Below are 18,127 nucleotides of genomic sequence, written 5' to 3'. Positions count from 1 at the left end.
CCATCCTACAATGACGAATAATTCTCTTAATGTAATAAGCTCTTTCATAATTTTTATAGCAAATAGAAAGAAGAGTATTCAATTCTCTGCGATCAATTTAAATTTGCTGCTTTTATTTTCAGAGATTATATTTATTAGGCATGTTATAGAGATATTGATTAATAAAGATCCAATACAAAGTATATAAATTCATATTGGAGAATATTGAACGACATAAAATTGTTTTAACGCGGCTAAATAATTTAATAACTTTGTTGCTAGAGCTGATAGAATCATCATGATCCCACACAGTGGAATCATCGCTGTTACTAAAGCAAGTGAATTTCCAGTTGCCATGGGCAGGTGCCAGAGCACGCCCGGTCTGGTGGAATCGCGAGGCCGCATATCGCTGGAGGATATGTGGGTGTCTCCGATCGACCTCAAGTCCCACGCGTACTCGACCGCCGCCTCGTTGTTCTCGCCGAGTCCGAGCCCGGTGACGACTCGCACCATGCCGGGCGCGACGCTGACCGACGCGAACAACCTTCCCAGGGGTACGGAGAGCCCGATGAGTGGGGCCAGCAGCGGCCCCAGCAGCGAGGACCAGACGGCCAGGGCGCCTCCGTCAGCCGCCACTCAAGCCTCCATCGGCAGGCAATCCACCCACTCCGGTAAGTTTCCCCCTCACCCGCTTCAATCAATCAATCAAGCTTTATTAACTTCAGCTTATCCCAAGTAGTGGACTTTACAATAAATAACTTAACTCACTTGTACCATCTTATACTATCCATGCGGCCATACTTAATCCTATCTGCTGTTCCTTGCTTTAGCTTTTTTCTCTTTTTATAAATATTTCAACACCTTACCTTTAACCCTATCTAATTCATCATTCTATATGTTATCTATTATTTCTCCTTTACTTCTCCCTAATTCTATAAACCATCAATCTTTGGTCCAATCACAGTCTTTTACATAGCGACTAATAGTTCCCTGCGAATCCCTACGTTATTCGCAGAACACATATATTATTTCCTCCCTCATTCACTTCTTTTCTCAGAATTTCGCCCGAGTTAATAGGATTCTGCCTCTTTTCCCCAAGAAATGTTGAAATTTCCAACACGTTTTAAAACGGATTCTGACGATGAGATAAATATAAATATTTTATATATTATATGGATATAAATCTTTCTATTTATTATATTCTTATCACAACACTCCACATATAACTGGTATATTTATATCAGAAATCGCAATTCGTAATCCTCTTACGGTCTTACCAGTGGTGACTGTAACTACTGGCTATAATTAAATTTAATTAACTACTGTGCCACGTATATCTCTAAAAAAAACGATAGCTAAAGCGGATCGATAGACATTTGAACCATCAAATGAAAAATAACGATGTTAATTTATAATTATTATACTGAATAATAAATGCTTCGAGAAAAAGATATATGTTTTTAATAAAATAAATAGGAAATATTATAGAAGTATAGGTAAAATAAGGGAATTTATCCGCCGAGTGGATTCAATATAAATGATTTATGAAAAGCAGCGGATATTTCTGTAAGCACTCGAAACATCGAGTAATCACGTAAATTGTATCATCGATAAAATGCTGGAAACACGGTGAAAATTTTATCCTATCCCCCCGCAATCACGTTTGATATCTCGTAAATTCGTTTTGCCTACGTAGGACAAATTTCATATCAGATTTATTTTAAAAATGTCATCGATCGCTACCTGCGGCCGATTCGTCTGCGATAGTATTATACCGGGGTATATAAATCATTGCTGATAACGGGACGCGCGATGGTGTGTGCCATGTTCGCGCAAACTGCTGACGCAAAACCGTAGTTTCTTATAGACTGTAAGACTTCGCGATTAAGTGAAGCGCGAACACGGAGAGAATAGGAAGACCTTCATAGCCTCTCATCTCACTTTCTAGTCATCAATATTTCACGTTCCATAAAAGCTTTTTTAGAAAGGCCGCGTAATGTTTGTACCATAAACCATCGATGTCGTTACGTTCGATTGAACGTTTTGTAATAAGTTCCATCCTGGAGATATTTTCAGAACAAAAGACTCTGAAACACACACACACACATCTACACGTGCGCGCGTGTGCACACACAAAGACTCAGATTCTCCGCAATATTATGGAAATTGTCATCATTCATGATATTCCTAGAAATGCATTTTATTGTTTATCGTTATACGATTCATTTATCTCGGCAAATTTAATCGTCGTATTTTGAATGAGCTTTAATTGCTTATCACTATACTTATGAAAGAAAAAGATTGATGAACCGTGCAGCATTGTGCACGTCCCCGGAAGGAGACTTTATCGCGCCTTTGCTAAACGAACGAGCGATTCAGTCGCAATCTCGGCTCGCGATCGGATTAAAATTCTGCGGGACGCGCGATCTCTCTCATTGCAAATCAAATCTAACCGGACGTGAATAACGCGCGAGCGTGATGTCGCGCGAATACGGCATCGCGCGCGTTTATCGCGCGGCCGTAAAACGGCAAAAAGGTAAATTCAGAAATATCGCGGGGGATAATGAATGACGAGCGACGCTCGGCGCCACTCGTAAAATAGCGGCCCCGACCATTAACCCCGATAGATACGATAGGGTAGTAACGATTTTAACGCGTTTCTGCCGACGTTTATATGTCGTTTGGGGAATAAAACCCACCCCCTCCCGCCTTTCGCGCGCTGAAAATTCCACTGGTAATCGAGCGTTTCCGTTTAAAGCGTGTATATGAATAAAACGCGATATGACACGTTAAGGGTGGGGGGGGGGAGAGAGCGGTTACCTCCCCAGCAATTAAAGCGACAGACTTCGCTGCGGGGCGATAACAAATCGGATGCGAATCGACAACGTACTGATAGTGCGATTTAACTGACGAAATATCACCGCGCGTAATCGCCACTCCGCTGGGGGGTACGTTAAAATGGAAAAGCGAATCCTCTCGAAACAGTCCCGTCCAATTTCCCGTGCCGAATTGCGAATGTTGACGCGAGGAGTGACACGATCAAGACGAGTCTCTAGACAATAGGGTTTCTGAATGGCCAGACGGTGGCAGTTCGTGAATTAGTTAGCAGTTTGCTAATGCTAATTCTCGTACGTATCAACCCCCGCGCGACGCGACCGGCGCGGCGGCAGAGACGCGGTTCATCTTGTATGCGAATTCTATTATCGCGCTAGTGCAACTGTTGCGAGAGAGAAATACTAATCGCGCGCATTAATCAACATCAGTGAATCACAAAGACCCGCGCGGATGCGCTCGAGGATTCCATTTCGCATTCGTACTCGCCGGCGGTACTCTGTTAAGTGCGGAACTCGTTTGTTGCTCTTTCCAAGCTTCTCATCTAACTTTCAACGATTGATAATTGCGCGCGCGCTTGTAATAGAGCAGCTGGGCTGAAAGACAAAACTTTGTATTCACATACATAATATATATGTAAAGCTAAATATACCTCACTGAAACGCGATCCCTACATTAAATGGAAAACACAGATACTAAATAAAAATAGATAGAGAATAAATTATTGACCAATTTCCTGGTGAAAAAATTTCTTATATCTTCTCAGAAAGTTTCTAGGAACTTATCATATTTTAGATTTATGAAAAAATTATGAAGAAATATATAAAATTTTTCAGATCTTTCAGAAATAATTGGATGAGGATTTTCGGAATATTTCAGTATCTGTATGTATAAAAATTTCTGATAAATTGCGCAGATTTTCATAAAGATGTGTTAGCGGGAGAGAGAGAAAAATCTGAAATATTTTATTATTATTTTGTCTGAGTTTTTCTGAAAAACATTTTAATTTGTATATAAAGTCTGAAAAATTCTGAGCATTCTGAGAAAGTTTTAAAATGTTTATAAGAAATTTTGATTAATAATAGGTATGAAAAATTCTGAGACATTTTTCCACCAGAGTTGTAATGACACGAATTCGTATTGAGCGTTTGTTTGTTTATTTATTCGCTTTCGTATGATTTATTAAATTATTATTAATAAGCTTCCGGACATGTTTGTTCATTACAAGAATACGAAAGATAAATTTCGCAAGAGACGTGAACACTCGCTACTTATATCGAGTGAAAACGACTTGTCTTGCTTCAGGCATGACTAACAGCACGACGCAGCTGGTGAGCGAGGGTACGACACCCTTGTTTGGCACTCACGAGGCTCTGTTGGCGGAGATTCAGCGTCTCCGCGAGCGCCTGAAATGCCTGGAGACCGAGAACGCGACGATGAGCATCAAGCTCAATCAGCAGCAGTGGGAGGTCGAGCATCGGCTGGCCGAAATCGAGATGCAGATCTGCGGGGCGAGCTCGACCTCGAGCGTCGAGGACAACAATGAGAGAAATCGGGAGAGCATTATTTAACGAGAAACAATGCCGCGAGAGCGCGGCAAGACCAAGATCGAGCGGATACGCCACTACATTGTCGGAGCCGCTGATTCTAGGTACTTATCTCATTATATTATACTTTATATTATATTTTTTCTCTCGCGTCTTGTATTATTTTATTTCTCTTATATTCCATTATTACGGTCAGTTATTCCAGCGGCAATATTGCTGACGTCTTACGATATATTTGCATATATCTTTTCTTTTCTCTTATACACAGAAAAAAAGAATTAAGTGCTAAATTAAAACTTATATATACTCAAATTAATGCGCTCTTTGTTTCGTATATACACATTTTATAATCTTCTTATAAGAATTTGAATTTTTTATTTCAAGATTTCCACGTTGAAACTAAAGATATTTTCAAATCACGAATATTCTTTTTTCTGTGTATGCATACTCAGTTTTGTAAAATCAAACTGCACACACGTATAATGTGTCCGATCCGGCTTTTGCAGGTACGGCGATCAGGAGGAGCCGGACGAAGCGAGGGTCTTCAGCGACACGAAGTCGATCGGTAGCCTGAGCCAGCACCTGTTCGAGAGCGACGAGGACGAGCGTTACTACGGTACCTGCAACGGCTACGTCTCGCAGCCCGGCAGCAAATCGAATCTGCTGCTGTGCAGCGAGTGCGATCAGAAGACGCACACCTGCACCTACCAACCGCAAACACCTGACTCGCACGCCGGCAGATACGTGGAGGAGCGTATGGACGATCGGCACCAGGAGCCGGGAACCTCTCGTGCCTATAGAAGCCCAGTGAAGCTGTCCTCCCCGCGCTCGTACCGTCCCGATCAGGATCGCGTGGCGCAGACGCCGTCGCCACGATCGTACCGCGATCTGGAGCAATCGGTGCCGATAACGTCACCTCGATCCTACCGGACGCAGCAGGAGCAGCAGCGACGCGGATGGACCGCCAGGGACACGGACGATCGAGGTGACGTCGACAGAGGCGAGTACCTCGACCAGTTCTGGTCCGAGGATTGAGCAAGTTCGTTCGCTTTGCTTAATTAATTTGAATGGCCTCGATGTTCCCCGACGATCCGATGTCTCCCCACCGTCCGGTGTACACGACGTTTCCGGTCTACGCACTTGCATTCCAATCTAGAACTCTTTCTCCTTCTAAACAAAAAAATTCCTTTTTCAGTTTAATCCTTTTTTGTTATTAGACTGCAAATCTTTATTGAAACCTTTGAGTCTTTTGAAACCTTTGAAACCTTTTAATCCTGTATTACGAGAATGGATGTTATTACTTAACGTAGATAGCAAATGCTCGTAAAACAACTTTAGTAGATTAGGAGAGTATCTCCGCTCTCCCTTCTCTTATCTGTGTTTGAAAAACTATGGTAGCATCTTTCCATTTCATTTCTCCGCATGCACCCCGCATATTCTTCCCGATTATCTGGCCGCTGTTTGCATCCGCACTTCTCGCTGACGCTTCGCGCGATCTCCGAGGCGACTGCCGCTGCTCGGAGATCGTCTCGATCAGGCGACGATCTTAGATCGCGCGTGACAACCGTCGAGCTAACCCGCCGATCTGCTCACAGACCGCGAGAGCCCGATCTGCGAGCTCTGCCGAGGTAACGGCTACGTCGTCGTGCACTGCGAGCACTGCGACTTCTCCAGCGACGGCGATCTGATCTGCTTCCGCTGCCAGAGCGACGAGGGCTCGTCCAACGGTCATATCTGCCCGCGGTGCGAGCGGGAGGCCGGAATCGCGTCCAGCACCGGCAGATCCGGCTCCAGCGACGAGGGCAACGGCAAGTACCCGGTGGACGCCGTGGTGAAGATCCAGGTGAACGATCGGACGATCGACATCGACTCCGACGAGACCCCCGAGAGCGAGAGCTCGGGCAATTATCATCCCGCGAGGGGCGCGACGGAGCGGCTCGACACCATCGTCGAGACGAAGGGCGACACTGCCAGCGAAAACGACGAGGAAAACGGCGGCACGAAGCTCAACGGTACCCCTAGCGCGAAATATCTCAATTACATGATCGTGCTGTTCCTGTAAATAAAATGACGACGTTGAGATAGATGCGGCCGGATCCGCGGCCCGTGGCTTGCTCAGCGCGGAAAGAGGGGTCCGTGGAATCGTGCGCGGGGGTTGTAAATTATTGGATCGTTGAAGCGACAATTCTTTTTTGATTAACCGATCATCTTATCTTTTGGAAATTATCTCAATCGTAACTATTAACCAAAAATAGTAATAATAATTTTAACTGCAAAATTCCGGCGTTGCTTCCTGCTGAATTTTATGATTTTACTTTGACTCGAGACCAGTGACGTTACGTCCACGCAACGCAACCGCGATCGATCCGCGAAATTGGACGGCCAGCGCGATGGCGAACGCCAAATCACTTACGAACTGTTGACGCTAATATCAAGGGGGCCGCGGCTCGAGCCGCACTGTAAATAAACTGCCACTGGATATAATTGATCCGTACAATATAGGACCGTATAGATTAATTAATAGATAGCTCGTAATAGTTAAGATGCAGATCAAGCGAGGCGGAAAGAGGGGAAGAGAGATAGAGAGAGAGTGTGTATGTGTGTGTGTGTGTATGTGCGTGTGTGTATCACGTTCGACGCGCGCAGTATAGCCATGAGCTGAGATCCGTGACGCAACGGTCGACACGTTTCGACGCGCGGTTCTTAGAGCGGGTGTGTGCAAAGATTATAATTACTCAGTTACGGATTGGCCATCGGGGCTTATATCGCCATTAACGGCGTCAATAATTTGGATTAATTAAACTTTGTACGTAATATCGATCCTAGGTAGCTTCGAGTGGACATGGATGGGCAAAAACGAAACAGAATTAAGACAGCTCGCTATTTATTATTACTAGTCAGTCGGGAGTAATTGCTACTTTTTTTTATCAATGCTCTGTACTTTTTTTCGATATGTTAAAGCTTGACATGGTTTGTAAAAATTGTTACTATTATTTTTAGCAGTGATTTAAAGAGACGAACAGGTGATATTAATCACAAGTAATTACGATTCTTGCACAACTCTCTACTAACTCATGTTCGGGACCAACTAAAGCCATCACCTACTACATCACTGCTTCCGACTTCCGCTTCCATCCGTGATCATCGTTTGTTCATTCGGTCAAAAAAGGGGATTTAAAAATTCGAATTCCGGATAATCTTCCGATTCTGACGAAAATCGGCAACATCGTCATCTTCATAGTGTACTGAGACAGTCGAACCGAATACTTCATTCTCTCATAACGAAGAAGGCAGGACAGAGCGACGCGTTTAGAGGCGATACACGAGCGCGCGAATTCACCGAATCTCGTAAAAGCGGGGGAGATAAAAAAAAAAGAAGAGACGATTTTGTTCTCCTCCCACGTTTGTAACACGTGGCAGCGATTTTTTTTTAACGTTTATAAATTATGGAGTAGGGTCCTTACTATAGACGTGTACGTTTTTTAACGTTTCATCTTCCAATTCCGTGAGTATCCCGAAGTAATCTGAAATTTCCGGCGTGTCGAAAAATAGATCAAATTCGACATATAAATGAAACAGGGCAAAATGAAGAAGGTAACGAAAGAAGTGGGAAACCGATTCTTCTTCTTTCTTTTTCGTCATTTCAAAGAGAGCGTAAAAGGTAATCCGAGCGATCGCGAAGTCGATAATCATAAAAAAAGATGATTGAAACTGGTATGATTCCGAAAAGAAATGTATCTATCGCCGATTTCGCGAATAAGCAGATTGTCCTAGTGTGCTTTCAGTATCGAAATTTGAAATAATAGCGGACTAAGACGAAGAAGATAAAAAATCTTACGTGAAGACCCTAGACACGAAAAATTCAGAAAGATTCGAACACGTGTGCCAATTACATCGAAATTATACCAGGGTCAATCTTTGAACTCTCGGGTGCGATCAACCCGAGGAGGTGGGAGAGCATCACAAATCTCGCGGGACTTGGGCTCATGTCATCTGTATGATATTCACCGAACAATGATTACCGTGTAAGGTATTATCCTTAGGAAGTATCAGTACCCGATAAACTGATCCCGCCTTTGCTGCGAAGTCGCGGTAACCCGAAGAAAGTGTCGAGAGAAACGAAGAAAGGGGGAAGAGGAGAAAGGGAACATCGCGACCGGCAGTTCAGTTCGGAACACACGTAGCGATTAAGTGCTCTTACTACGAAAAAAAATAAATAAAAATAAAAATACGAAATGCTTCGCGAGGATTACAGGCGTGCGTCCCGCGCGATCTCGTCCGCGCTCGAGTTACGGCGCTCTCCGCGGCCGAGGGCGAACATCACTCTACTGCCACGTTGATTTAGAACACCTCTGTAAATTTGTTAGAGGAATTTGTAACACGTTAGGGCGACACTTCGATAAACCGTTGAGATTTACATTTACTCCCGTACGCGCGATCCCAAGGTAGACGAGATACTCCGAGTCTCTCCGCCTCCGTCTCTGAAGACGATTGAAACGGGTCCGAATGATTCATGCAAGACGCTCGGTATCGAGATAAAGCTCATTCCACTTCCGAAAGTGCATTGGAGAGAAGCATTGGCCCTTTGCGGTCCAAATTATTTCTCGCAAACGTGCGAAGACCAAGTATTTAATCTTTAATTTTATCTGATCGGCTGATCTAACAAAGAATGTTTATTACTTGAAATGAATTATGGAGATTCCAAATATATAATTTAATTAAGATAAATTTTTTAATTATCATTAATTATTATTAATAATTGTGGTCTAAGTTAAAAGTTAAATTGATTTAATTATCAATTATAAAACTGTTATACAGTTATACAATAATTAATCATTGTTATAAAACTGTCATTAATTATAATATATATCATAATCGCAGATTCGAATGCTTGAGAAATTATGCAATAATTAACGCATTATGTCAAGTCCAACTCGACCGCAAAGGGTTTTACAAATCAGACTCTGAGCGAAAGCTCTCGGGAGCTCGCAATTTCTGAACGTTTTATTATTGAACAGGCTGAAACTCTCGAGCAGTTATTGAGTAAGGGTCACCCTTCACTTTAAAGTTTGCTGGACAGTTTTGCTGTCGAGAACTACTCTCAAAAAGTATAACTGTCAAGTATATCTAAAATTCAGCGAGATCACGCGTGTTATAATGATTCGTGTCTATTTCAGAGAAATGCTGTCTAGGATCGCTCTTAATAGTCATATTTACTTTCCAGTGAATATATCACTATCACAAAAGAATATTATACATAATTATTTTCTTATTTAAAATTTTATTCTCTCTCGTTCTCGTTATCAAAAGTTACTTCCAAATGGACACGAGATTTAAAAGGCAAGATAAAATATTCCAATTCCAAATGGACACGAAATTTGAAAGGCAAGGCAAAATGTTCTAATTGCCAATTGCGCACATTGACTCTCGACACCGCGCGTATTGTCTGGAATATGTGGATTTGCGATTTGCGGAAGATCGGTCAATGAATGGCAATATATAGAGCGATATATAGAGAGGGAGGCTTGTGTTATGAAGAGATGAGAAATGCGTTTAATCAGCCTTACTTAGACAATTATTACATTATTATATTAAATTTATATGCGTATAAACGTGAGTGATTTGCGTATGTATATCGGCGTACTTTAATTACAAATTACATCCTTGGCGATATGTGCGCTGTGGACAACGATATAATCTACGAGCAACGTGTGATCGTAACGTAGACATGGTACATGCGTGTTGTACATAAGCGACTATCATTTGGCGTTATCGGCGCCCGAAAGAGTATCTTGCGTTCGAAGCTTCAGGATCCTGTCTTCGATGGAAATTATCTAATTATCTTAACGTTAATGATTACATGTAAATAGCGTTGTCAGTGCTGTATATTTTACGCTGTATAACTGGCTGTGATATTTATATGTTCAGAGTTTAATTGTGATTAGCGATACTCTATGTTGATCCTGTTGAGCGTACAAATTGCGTATTACCCCATGCGTTTCATCGATTCGATCGATTATAAGCGTCGCGGAATCGAAATATACATAATACTCGTCGAAGGGACACGTCGTTTGCTGAGTTTGCGGATCGTCGCCAATTTTTTTTTTGTCGAGAATTTTGAAAGCAGTACAACTCAAATAATTACAGCTTACAATCTTTTATATATTATGACAATTACTCATCATTTTATCATTGTTATTATTATCAGAGATGCGGATACTTATAGCGCGATGTACTTGTTAAATTTAGTAGCGCAAGTAGGTAAACGATTTACGATGCCACAGTCCGAAGAGCGCGCCCGAATCAATCGATTTTTCAACCGACGATAATCACGCGTTGCTCCGAGTCGTTTAAAACCGGAGTAAAATCAGCGCTGCAAATGGAAAATGTAAGATAACTTTCAGGAGATTAGCCGCGATACATTTATTATTACGGTTCGGAATACAAGGCGAACTTACGCGATCGATATCAATTTATCAATGATCAATCGGATCATCTTTCTCTATCATAATAACACTTCCGCATGACTGTTTGCGCGATATTGAGTTTATTGAAATATTTATCGGTGTTACAAGCGACGTAGATGTGTACAAAGAGGGAAACGCCATTGGAGAGAGATTTACGGAGCCGTAACGCCCGAGGTTCGTTACGAGATGAAAAAAGCTTGTTAATGACTGACCACTCGACGCATCCATCGTGCGGTTGACCCGTCTCTTTTTCTCTCATAATTCGAGCGCACGTTCCATTGCCTAATTACATTTAACGATTGAACGTCACGTTCCAACGTCCACGACCCTAATTTTAATGGCGATTTCGAAGTCCAGCCTTTCCTTAGGTCCTTTAGGAGAAAAGAAAAAAAGAGAGCCATATCGATCATTGGAGAAAAGTTTCACGACGATGTTTTCGATAATTAATCAATTAATGCATACAGTCGCGATGCATGTGTTGTTCGTCAACTTTTTATATGGCCAAATTTACAAGTTTTGCATATATTTAAATAGACACACTACGTAGTCGGATGTTCGACAGACAGATTTTTCTGATAAAATCTCTTAAAACGTGGAAAGTGTCAATGGAATTTCTGGTCGCTTTGTGGATTCACGTACAGCCAATTTCTAATGCGTATTAACGTAGTGCCAAGTTTTACGATGGTCTTCCTTTGCACGCGGTATAAAATCGCACGCGATTCAGAAAAATGTGAAAAATGCAGCGAACGTACAAATATCGAAACAAATCGCACGCGCGCATTTTTTTGTGTGCCAAGAATACCGGAGGAATATAATCCGGGAGCGTCGCGATCGTAGATCTAATGTTTCTTTTTAAATCACACGTAAATAGTTATTCTTTAAAAAAAAATTAACGCGTGGGTGACGATCGTAATTATATATCGCGCTCTTCCATTAGAACAAAGCCGATTATATCTCGGCATTAACTCCACAAAGTGATCCAGAAACGGTAATAATCGGTTTGCCTTTAATATATATTGCTATCGTGCATGCAACGGAATCCTTAATGCTTAATGCGATTACGCTATTCCATATCGGACGGCAGGAGTATAGGCGAAGATGTATTATTAACATTCGAGCACTTTTACATAAAAACTTCTCCATTTCTTCGTATCTTGAAAAATTTTTTCGTTTATTAGAAATGCAAAAAAGTAATTCGAAGCGCGAATTTACGAGCGGTTGCAATAGGTTTTAGAACGTCGTTGTGTTCCGTCGTGACATTTGAGGAGATTCGTCGATGAAATGGATTACTAAATTTAGTGTGTAAGCGATATTATAGATAAATCGCGTAGGAAAAATTTTATCTCAAATGTGACCTCTTTTCTTGTAGATTGGAGAGGGAGAATTTTTAGAACGTACAATGGATTCAGCGACGTTTAATCCTATCAGATCGGAACTATGTATCTAATTATAGAAAAGAGATTAAAACATCGGGAGATACGTGCGAAAACACGAGGAAAGATACAACGAATTTCTTATTTTTCTTTAGTTTACACAATTGTATGCGTAATCCATTTCCGAGCACCGCAATAGACTTCTCTCTTTATAATTATGTAAAAGTATCGTTATTCGTTTAATGATATTAAAAATATCGTGACTTGCGATTTAATGTTGCTTCAAAAGAGATAGTCAAAGAATTTATATATCATGTTTTTTCATGCAGAATAATTGCAATTGCACATTTGTATCAAGTTACTTTTATCTCTGCGATATCCTATAGACATTTCCAGATTAAATCTCCAAATATTTTATACATAAAACGGTCATGTATATCTAGTAGTTCAGCAGGAAAACTCTCGGACTTCAGTGAGCCAGATAACGCGAAAATCCAAAAGGCGTCTGAAGAAACTCGTTTGGACGAGGCGTCTTTTAGCCAATTGTATCGCCTGAAAAGAATGAGAGAAGCCCTCTTCATTTCTGCGCGAATTAGCTCGTCCTCGTAGCCCAACGTGATCTATATGGCACAGCTAGATATATTGATTCCTTGCGCGTGAATCGCTCGCGAAAGAGAAACTTCTGCCATGCATCGTTGTTTTCGGCATTTCTGTCATTTCGCTACCTCGATCACACGTCACGGCGCTTAGCATTAAACGATCTATCCGATATTACATAACATGAAACAGGGGTGGGGGAGGGGCGAGTCTCTCGATAAGGCTCTTAATGAATGGTTACTCAGGAATAAAGTTATAATGTAATAACAGTTGCGATATTGAATATTAACATTTAACGAACGACCTTTTGTAAATATGAATATAACAAATATAAAGATACACAATATTGCATATAAATATACATGTATATATATGTATATGTGTGCATATACACATACATACATATGTATATAAACTTGTATAGGGTGATTCGGAACAGGCCGCCAATAAATCTTAGCGTTATTTGACAATCTTTTTCGACGGAACGTAAAAAAAAAAATTATTTGTGCCGAAGAAATATATTGTTACATTTTACCCCGATATTATATCCATCTTGAAAACCTCTTTATCTTTTATTTGGAGTATTGATTTCGCATATACGACGACGTATCCGAATTACCCTGTACAATTTTACGATCGCCCAATAAGAGATAACAAGCCTGATAGAAACGCGTACGTATATCTGCGTAAGGGAAAGAAAGAAAGAAAAAGAGTACAGAGAGAGAGAGACTGCGTGTATGTGTGCGTATGCGTGCGCGTGTGTATGTGTAAGGGCGCGAATAAAAAAAATCATGTAAACCCCTGTATGTACGAGGATCAAGGCGAGAATTCACTTCCATTAATGGAGAACTGACCAAAACGTCGACGGCGGTGCCGTGTCGACGATCATTCATGTCGAAAGATATAGACAACACCAAAAAGTAAAGAGCGAAAATAGGAAGGAAGCAGAGAGACGGAGAGGCGAGACGGTGGAATTCGTTGGGAGGTGTCGCGAGATGCATTCGCGAGCGCAATTAGCGCGATTAACACTTTGACCGCCGGGCTCATGAGGACGTCAATTGATTTCTTGCCAATTTGCGCTGTGCAAAACCGCGCACGATCCTGAAATCGGTAGAAGCGATCGGCGCGACAGATAAGACGAGAGACAAGGACTCAGACAGCACCATGTCCAAAATCGGGACACAAGACGTTTTAAAGATGTCTCAAATTTGTTTTTAAGACGTCTTGTGTCCCCAATTTTGGACATGCGTGCCGTCTGAGTAGCGATCGGCGGTCAGAGTGTCACGACCGCGGATTGAAATTGGTAGCTTCAACGAGGCTCGGATCTTGATGCCGTAAGCGGAAGCGAGACCAATGTCCTCACTTCCAATGATTGAAGTCACCGGTGAAGTTTGCTTCTCCATTGACTACGAGGTCGAAAATCTAACGGTTTCAAATCCTTTCGTCGAGATACTGGCTGAGAAAGAAAGAAAGAGAGAGAGAGAGAGAGAGAGAATGTGTGTGTGTGTGTGTGTGTATGTGTGTGTGAGAGAAAGAAAGGAGTCACCGATCCTTCGGTCAGGATGCACGGCCGTGTGTGCGTATCCCGGCGCGTTGCGTACGCGCACGGATTGTATACACGCGCGTTTTTGTCCATTTCTACACGTATATCTGTTCTCTCCTACGACGATTATAGAAGGTTATTTTTAAATTTTCGAAACTTAGCTGTGCCGCAAGAGCGTGCGAGTGTCAGTACGAATCGGATGTCAGTAGGAATCCTGAAATATAAATAGACGATTGAAGTGGACCGCAATCACGGCGGAGGCTTTTCTTTCGTGTGACCAACGATTCTGAACTCCCTCCGAACTCTTTTTCCCACGAGCGCAGCATCCGCGGATGTTAATTAATTATCATACGATTGTCTCGTAAAATTAACGATCCAAAAAAGATAATGGAAGACATAATTAATCTTCTTGAAATATATAATTACTTAAGGGTGATAAAAGTCTCACTTGTCAGAGAGTATAACAAATTGTGATCTCTAAAAATACAAGTAAATACAAATAACATGACCCGTGATACATAACATATGATACAGAAAAACGTTTGAACGATTGAATTACGACGGTCGTAATAATCAGTGTTATATATAACTTTTTGAATCGCGATGGTACGTTCAGTCATTCGGATCCGGTTTCTTCCGGACAAAAGAGACGTGGCGGGTTCGAACTGCCCCTTCTTTGTTCGCTTGCAACAACAAAGACCCCCGAAGACCGAGAGGCCAATAAAATTTGCGGGTTGCAGTCAGAACCCGATCAATAGTCGAGTTTCCGAGAAAAATAAATTCTTGCTCGCGGATCGCGTCTATCGCAAATATTTTCGAAGAGCTGAACGAGCGTAAATTAACGCGAGTGTATCACATGATTGGTGGTTCGCAAAGACATTTCGGAAGAGTTAGAACTCTCGATTTTTCGTTAAATCGGCGCCGTTCGAATGGAAACGTTAAGCCAGCTTGCTAAGTTTCTTAATTTTCTTAAAGCGTTCTTGCGAACTGGCAGAACGATGGATTAGAAAAGCAAGGAGCAAGTTGAGAAGTTGTTATTAAACTTAAATATGACTAGATTTATTCATTAGCACATCCATTAAGTCACGTTCTCGTTACGCATTTTACTATAATTACTTATTATTCACTAAGTACTTATTTGATGAGTTTTTAATGAATGTTTAAATATTTATTCAAATACTCATTAAATATTCATTTAAATATTCTTCTTAAATACTTATTTAATGAGTATTTAAATGAGTGTTTAATATTTATTAAATTATTTAATGGACATATTATTATTAAACGCTTTTATCTTGCGATGAGAAAGATATTAAAATTTTCTACTGCCTAACAATTTTTAGAAATCAAAAAGTATTTCTTTTTTTCATCAAAATTAGATATTTAATATTAAATATTTCAGACATTCAGTTATGATCTTTCGATTTTTATTTTTAACAATATGGACGATATATCGTGAATGTTGTTTAGTATAGGAATTAATTTCAATTATTATTTAAAGAATAGTGAGAACAGTATTAAGTTTTATATGTGTCGTGTATGTATATACACACTAATTGACAATCGATGTTTGCTCTTAGTAGCGCAAGTAGCATTAGCAAGATTGCGAAAGTGATGTACTAAATACATACATCTTGCGCAAGCACGGATGTATGCTATTCATTCATGATGATTTCCGATGAGTCATTTAATTTCCGCATAAGAAGCCCGAGGTACTGTGACATAGAAACAGTAACGTACGCGTGATACATATTCTATATGATTAACAGAAGTATGTTCCATTGCCTATATCAATAATCGATACCAGGACCGTTTTATTATGTACGAACCATCGGAGCGAACCGCGTACAGCTATCTAAACCGCAAAGTCCTATAAACACGATGAAAGTCGCAAATCCATTTTCTCTAATAAAAGAAGAAGCACGTGTTCAAAAAAAGCATGAAAGTTTGCGATTGAGAAGTCAATGCGATATTAAAGGACATATTATATATATTATAGGGAATTAATTAAGTAACTCAATGATTCTGAGATAATTATTATCTAATAGTAGCAAAGTCACTCCTTAATCATTGATATCGATTAAAATTGAATTTTAATTAATTTTATATTTCCAACCAGAGCTTTTCACTCCATTTTTGCAATGCGAGAAGAACAGATCTTCCTCGAGGAAATTAATTATTGATCGATTTCTCGAGTCTGAGTGAATTTCGTCTACCATTTAGGCTGCGGTCCACTTGACGCTACAAATGCTTCGAAGCATTCCTCTTCTCTTTTCTTTCAGTGAAGAAAGAAGGAGAAGAAGAACGCTCTAAAGCATTTGTAGCGTCAAGTGGACCGCAGCCTTTGACGGTAGAATTCATCAGCGCGAAGATGATGCGTTCCGAGACGGACGAATACAATCTGTTGCAAACGCGGAAGTCGGTGACGGATAAGAATATACGGCATTGTCGTTAAGCAGATAGGATAAGTTTATTTTCTAACGTCGACAATTACGGGATTGCGAACGACGACCGTTAATGCAGGTCGTTGCAAACAAAATTCAATAGCAGAAGAACGTTATTGTTACTTCATTGTTAGGCAGGTAGGCGGATTCGCTTCGCAACGTTTACACGCAGGACGGATACCGTTAACGTTCCGAGAGCGCGCGATCTCTTTCCTTTACCTTTCACCATTTATCTCGACGACCGAATTATCGATCGCGTTGATATCTCGTAAATAGAGCGAGCTGAAATACACGTCGAGGCGTAACTTCTCATTCAACAACCCGAAGAGATCGACGCGAATAAAACTCGATGTAAAATCCGGTATTGCATTGTAGGTTTTTCTCGCATTTTCTTCTTATTTCGTTCTGGACAAAATCAAGTTTAAGAGGATCTTATATCGACAAACGAGAATTTCTAAAACGCAACCGCGCTGTCTAAAATCCGTTTTGTTGAAGTTCATAAGTGTTATCCCGTTACTTTTATAGAATGGAGAAAGGAAACCGTTATCCTATATATTGTAAAAAGTTTATTTTTGATGAAAATTTTAAAACGACTTAAGTATCTAATGAAAAAAAAAAAAAAGAAGGAAGAGAGAACATCAAGGGAACCCGCAGAAACGAAGAATCCCTGCTGGGAAAAGCCGAGGAGCCTGAAACCATTCATGAAACTTCGTCCTATCGCATTTTATCCCCCAAGGTAACGAAAAGACGCGAGATATTAAAACGACTTCGACCGAACTCCAATTAATTAAATCGGCGATTAACATTTCTTTAACGTGACTAGAATAATTCTCTGTTGTTCAATGCACAAAAAAAAGATTAAGAACAAATGTGTACGGTTAAAAATTTTGTCTCAAGCAATTCTGGCGGTTGATTCAACGACCGATTAATCAGACGAGTTAATCAGAGTTCGCTCGAAGTCACGAGTCACACCCTCGATCTGCGACGACAGTCAACATCAGTAACAATTCAACATCGTTCAACGTTGCGGGATGCAACGCGCGAAGAACGCTCTGGAATCGCGTGCGGCGCGTCAAAGGGCGGTCCACTCTCGCCGACTCCTGACTCTCGCCAAAAGTCTCGCCAAACGCGAGCGACTCCGCTCGCGGTCCGCGAGAAGGAGCGCGACGTTGGGCGCGTTCCGCGATTCAATACAGCGGCTTCGCAAGTCGCAACGTCGAACCAGACGTTGCCTCACGTTGCGCACGGAGCACGGACGCATAAATGCATATTCGATTGCAACGAGTGCAACGTGAGAACGCTCTCTCGCTCGCTCGCGCGCATCCTATCCTCCGTCTTTCTCTCC

At 41.2% G+C, this 18,127-nt stretch overlaps 1 protein-coding gene across 1 annotated transcript in view; it reads left to right on the top strand.

Moving 5' to 3' along the window:
• The window catches only part of LOC112467860 (potassium/sodium hyperpolarization-activated cyclic nucleotide-gated channel 1), a 171,844-nt gene extending 163,667 nt beyond the window's left edge, over positions 1-8,177 (top strand). Inside the window, exons 14-17 of the mRNA XM_025036736.1 lie at positions 330-650; positions 4,117-4,376; positions 4,869-5,358; positions 5,954-8,177. Of these exons, the coding sequence (XP_024892504.1) occupies positions 330-650; positions 4,117-4,376; positions 4,869-5,358; positions 5,954-6,420 (1,538 nt within the window). The 3' untranslated portion in view covers positions 6,421-8,177. The remainder of the gene's footprint in view (positions 1-329; positions 651-4,116; positions 4,377-4,868; positions 5,359-5,953) is intronic.
• Positions 8,178-18,127: the final 9,950 nt, after the last annotated feature.

Source organism: Temnothorax curvispinosus, unplaced genomic scaffold (assembly GCF_003070985.1).
Source record: "Temnothorax curvispinosus isolate PA1 unplaced genomic scaffold, ASM307098v1 QBEX01017838.1, whole genome shotgun sequence".
Taxonomy (NCBI): Eukaryota; Metazoa; Arthropoda; class Insecta; order Hymenoptera; family Formicidae; genus Temnothorax; species Temnothorax curvispinosus.
This window is presented reverse-complemented; position numbering and strand designations above follow the sequence as displayed.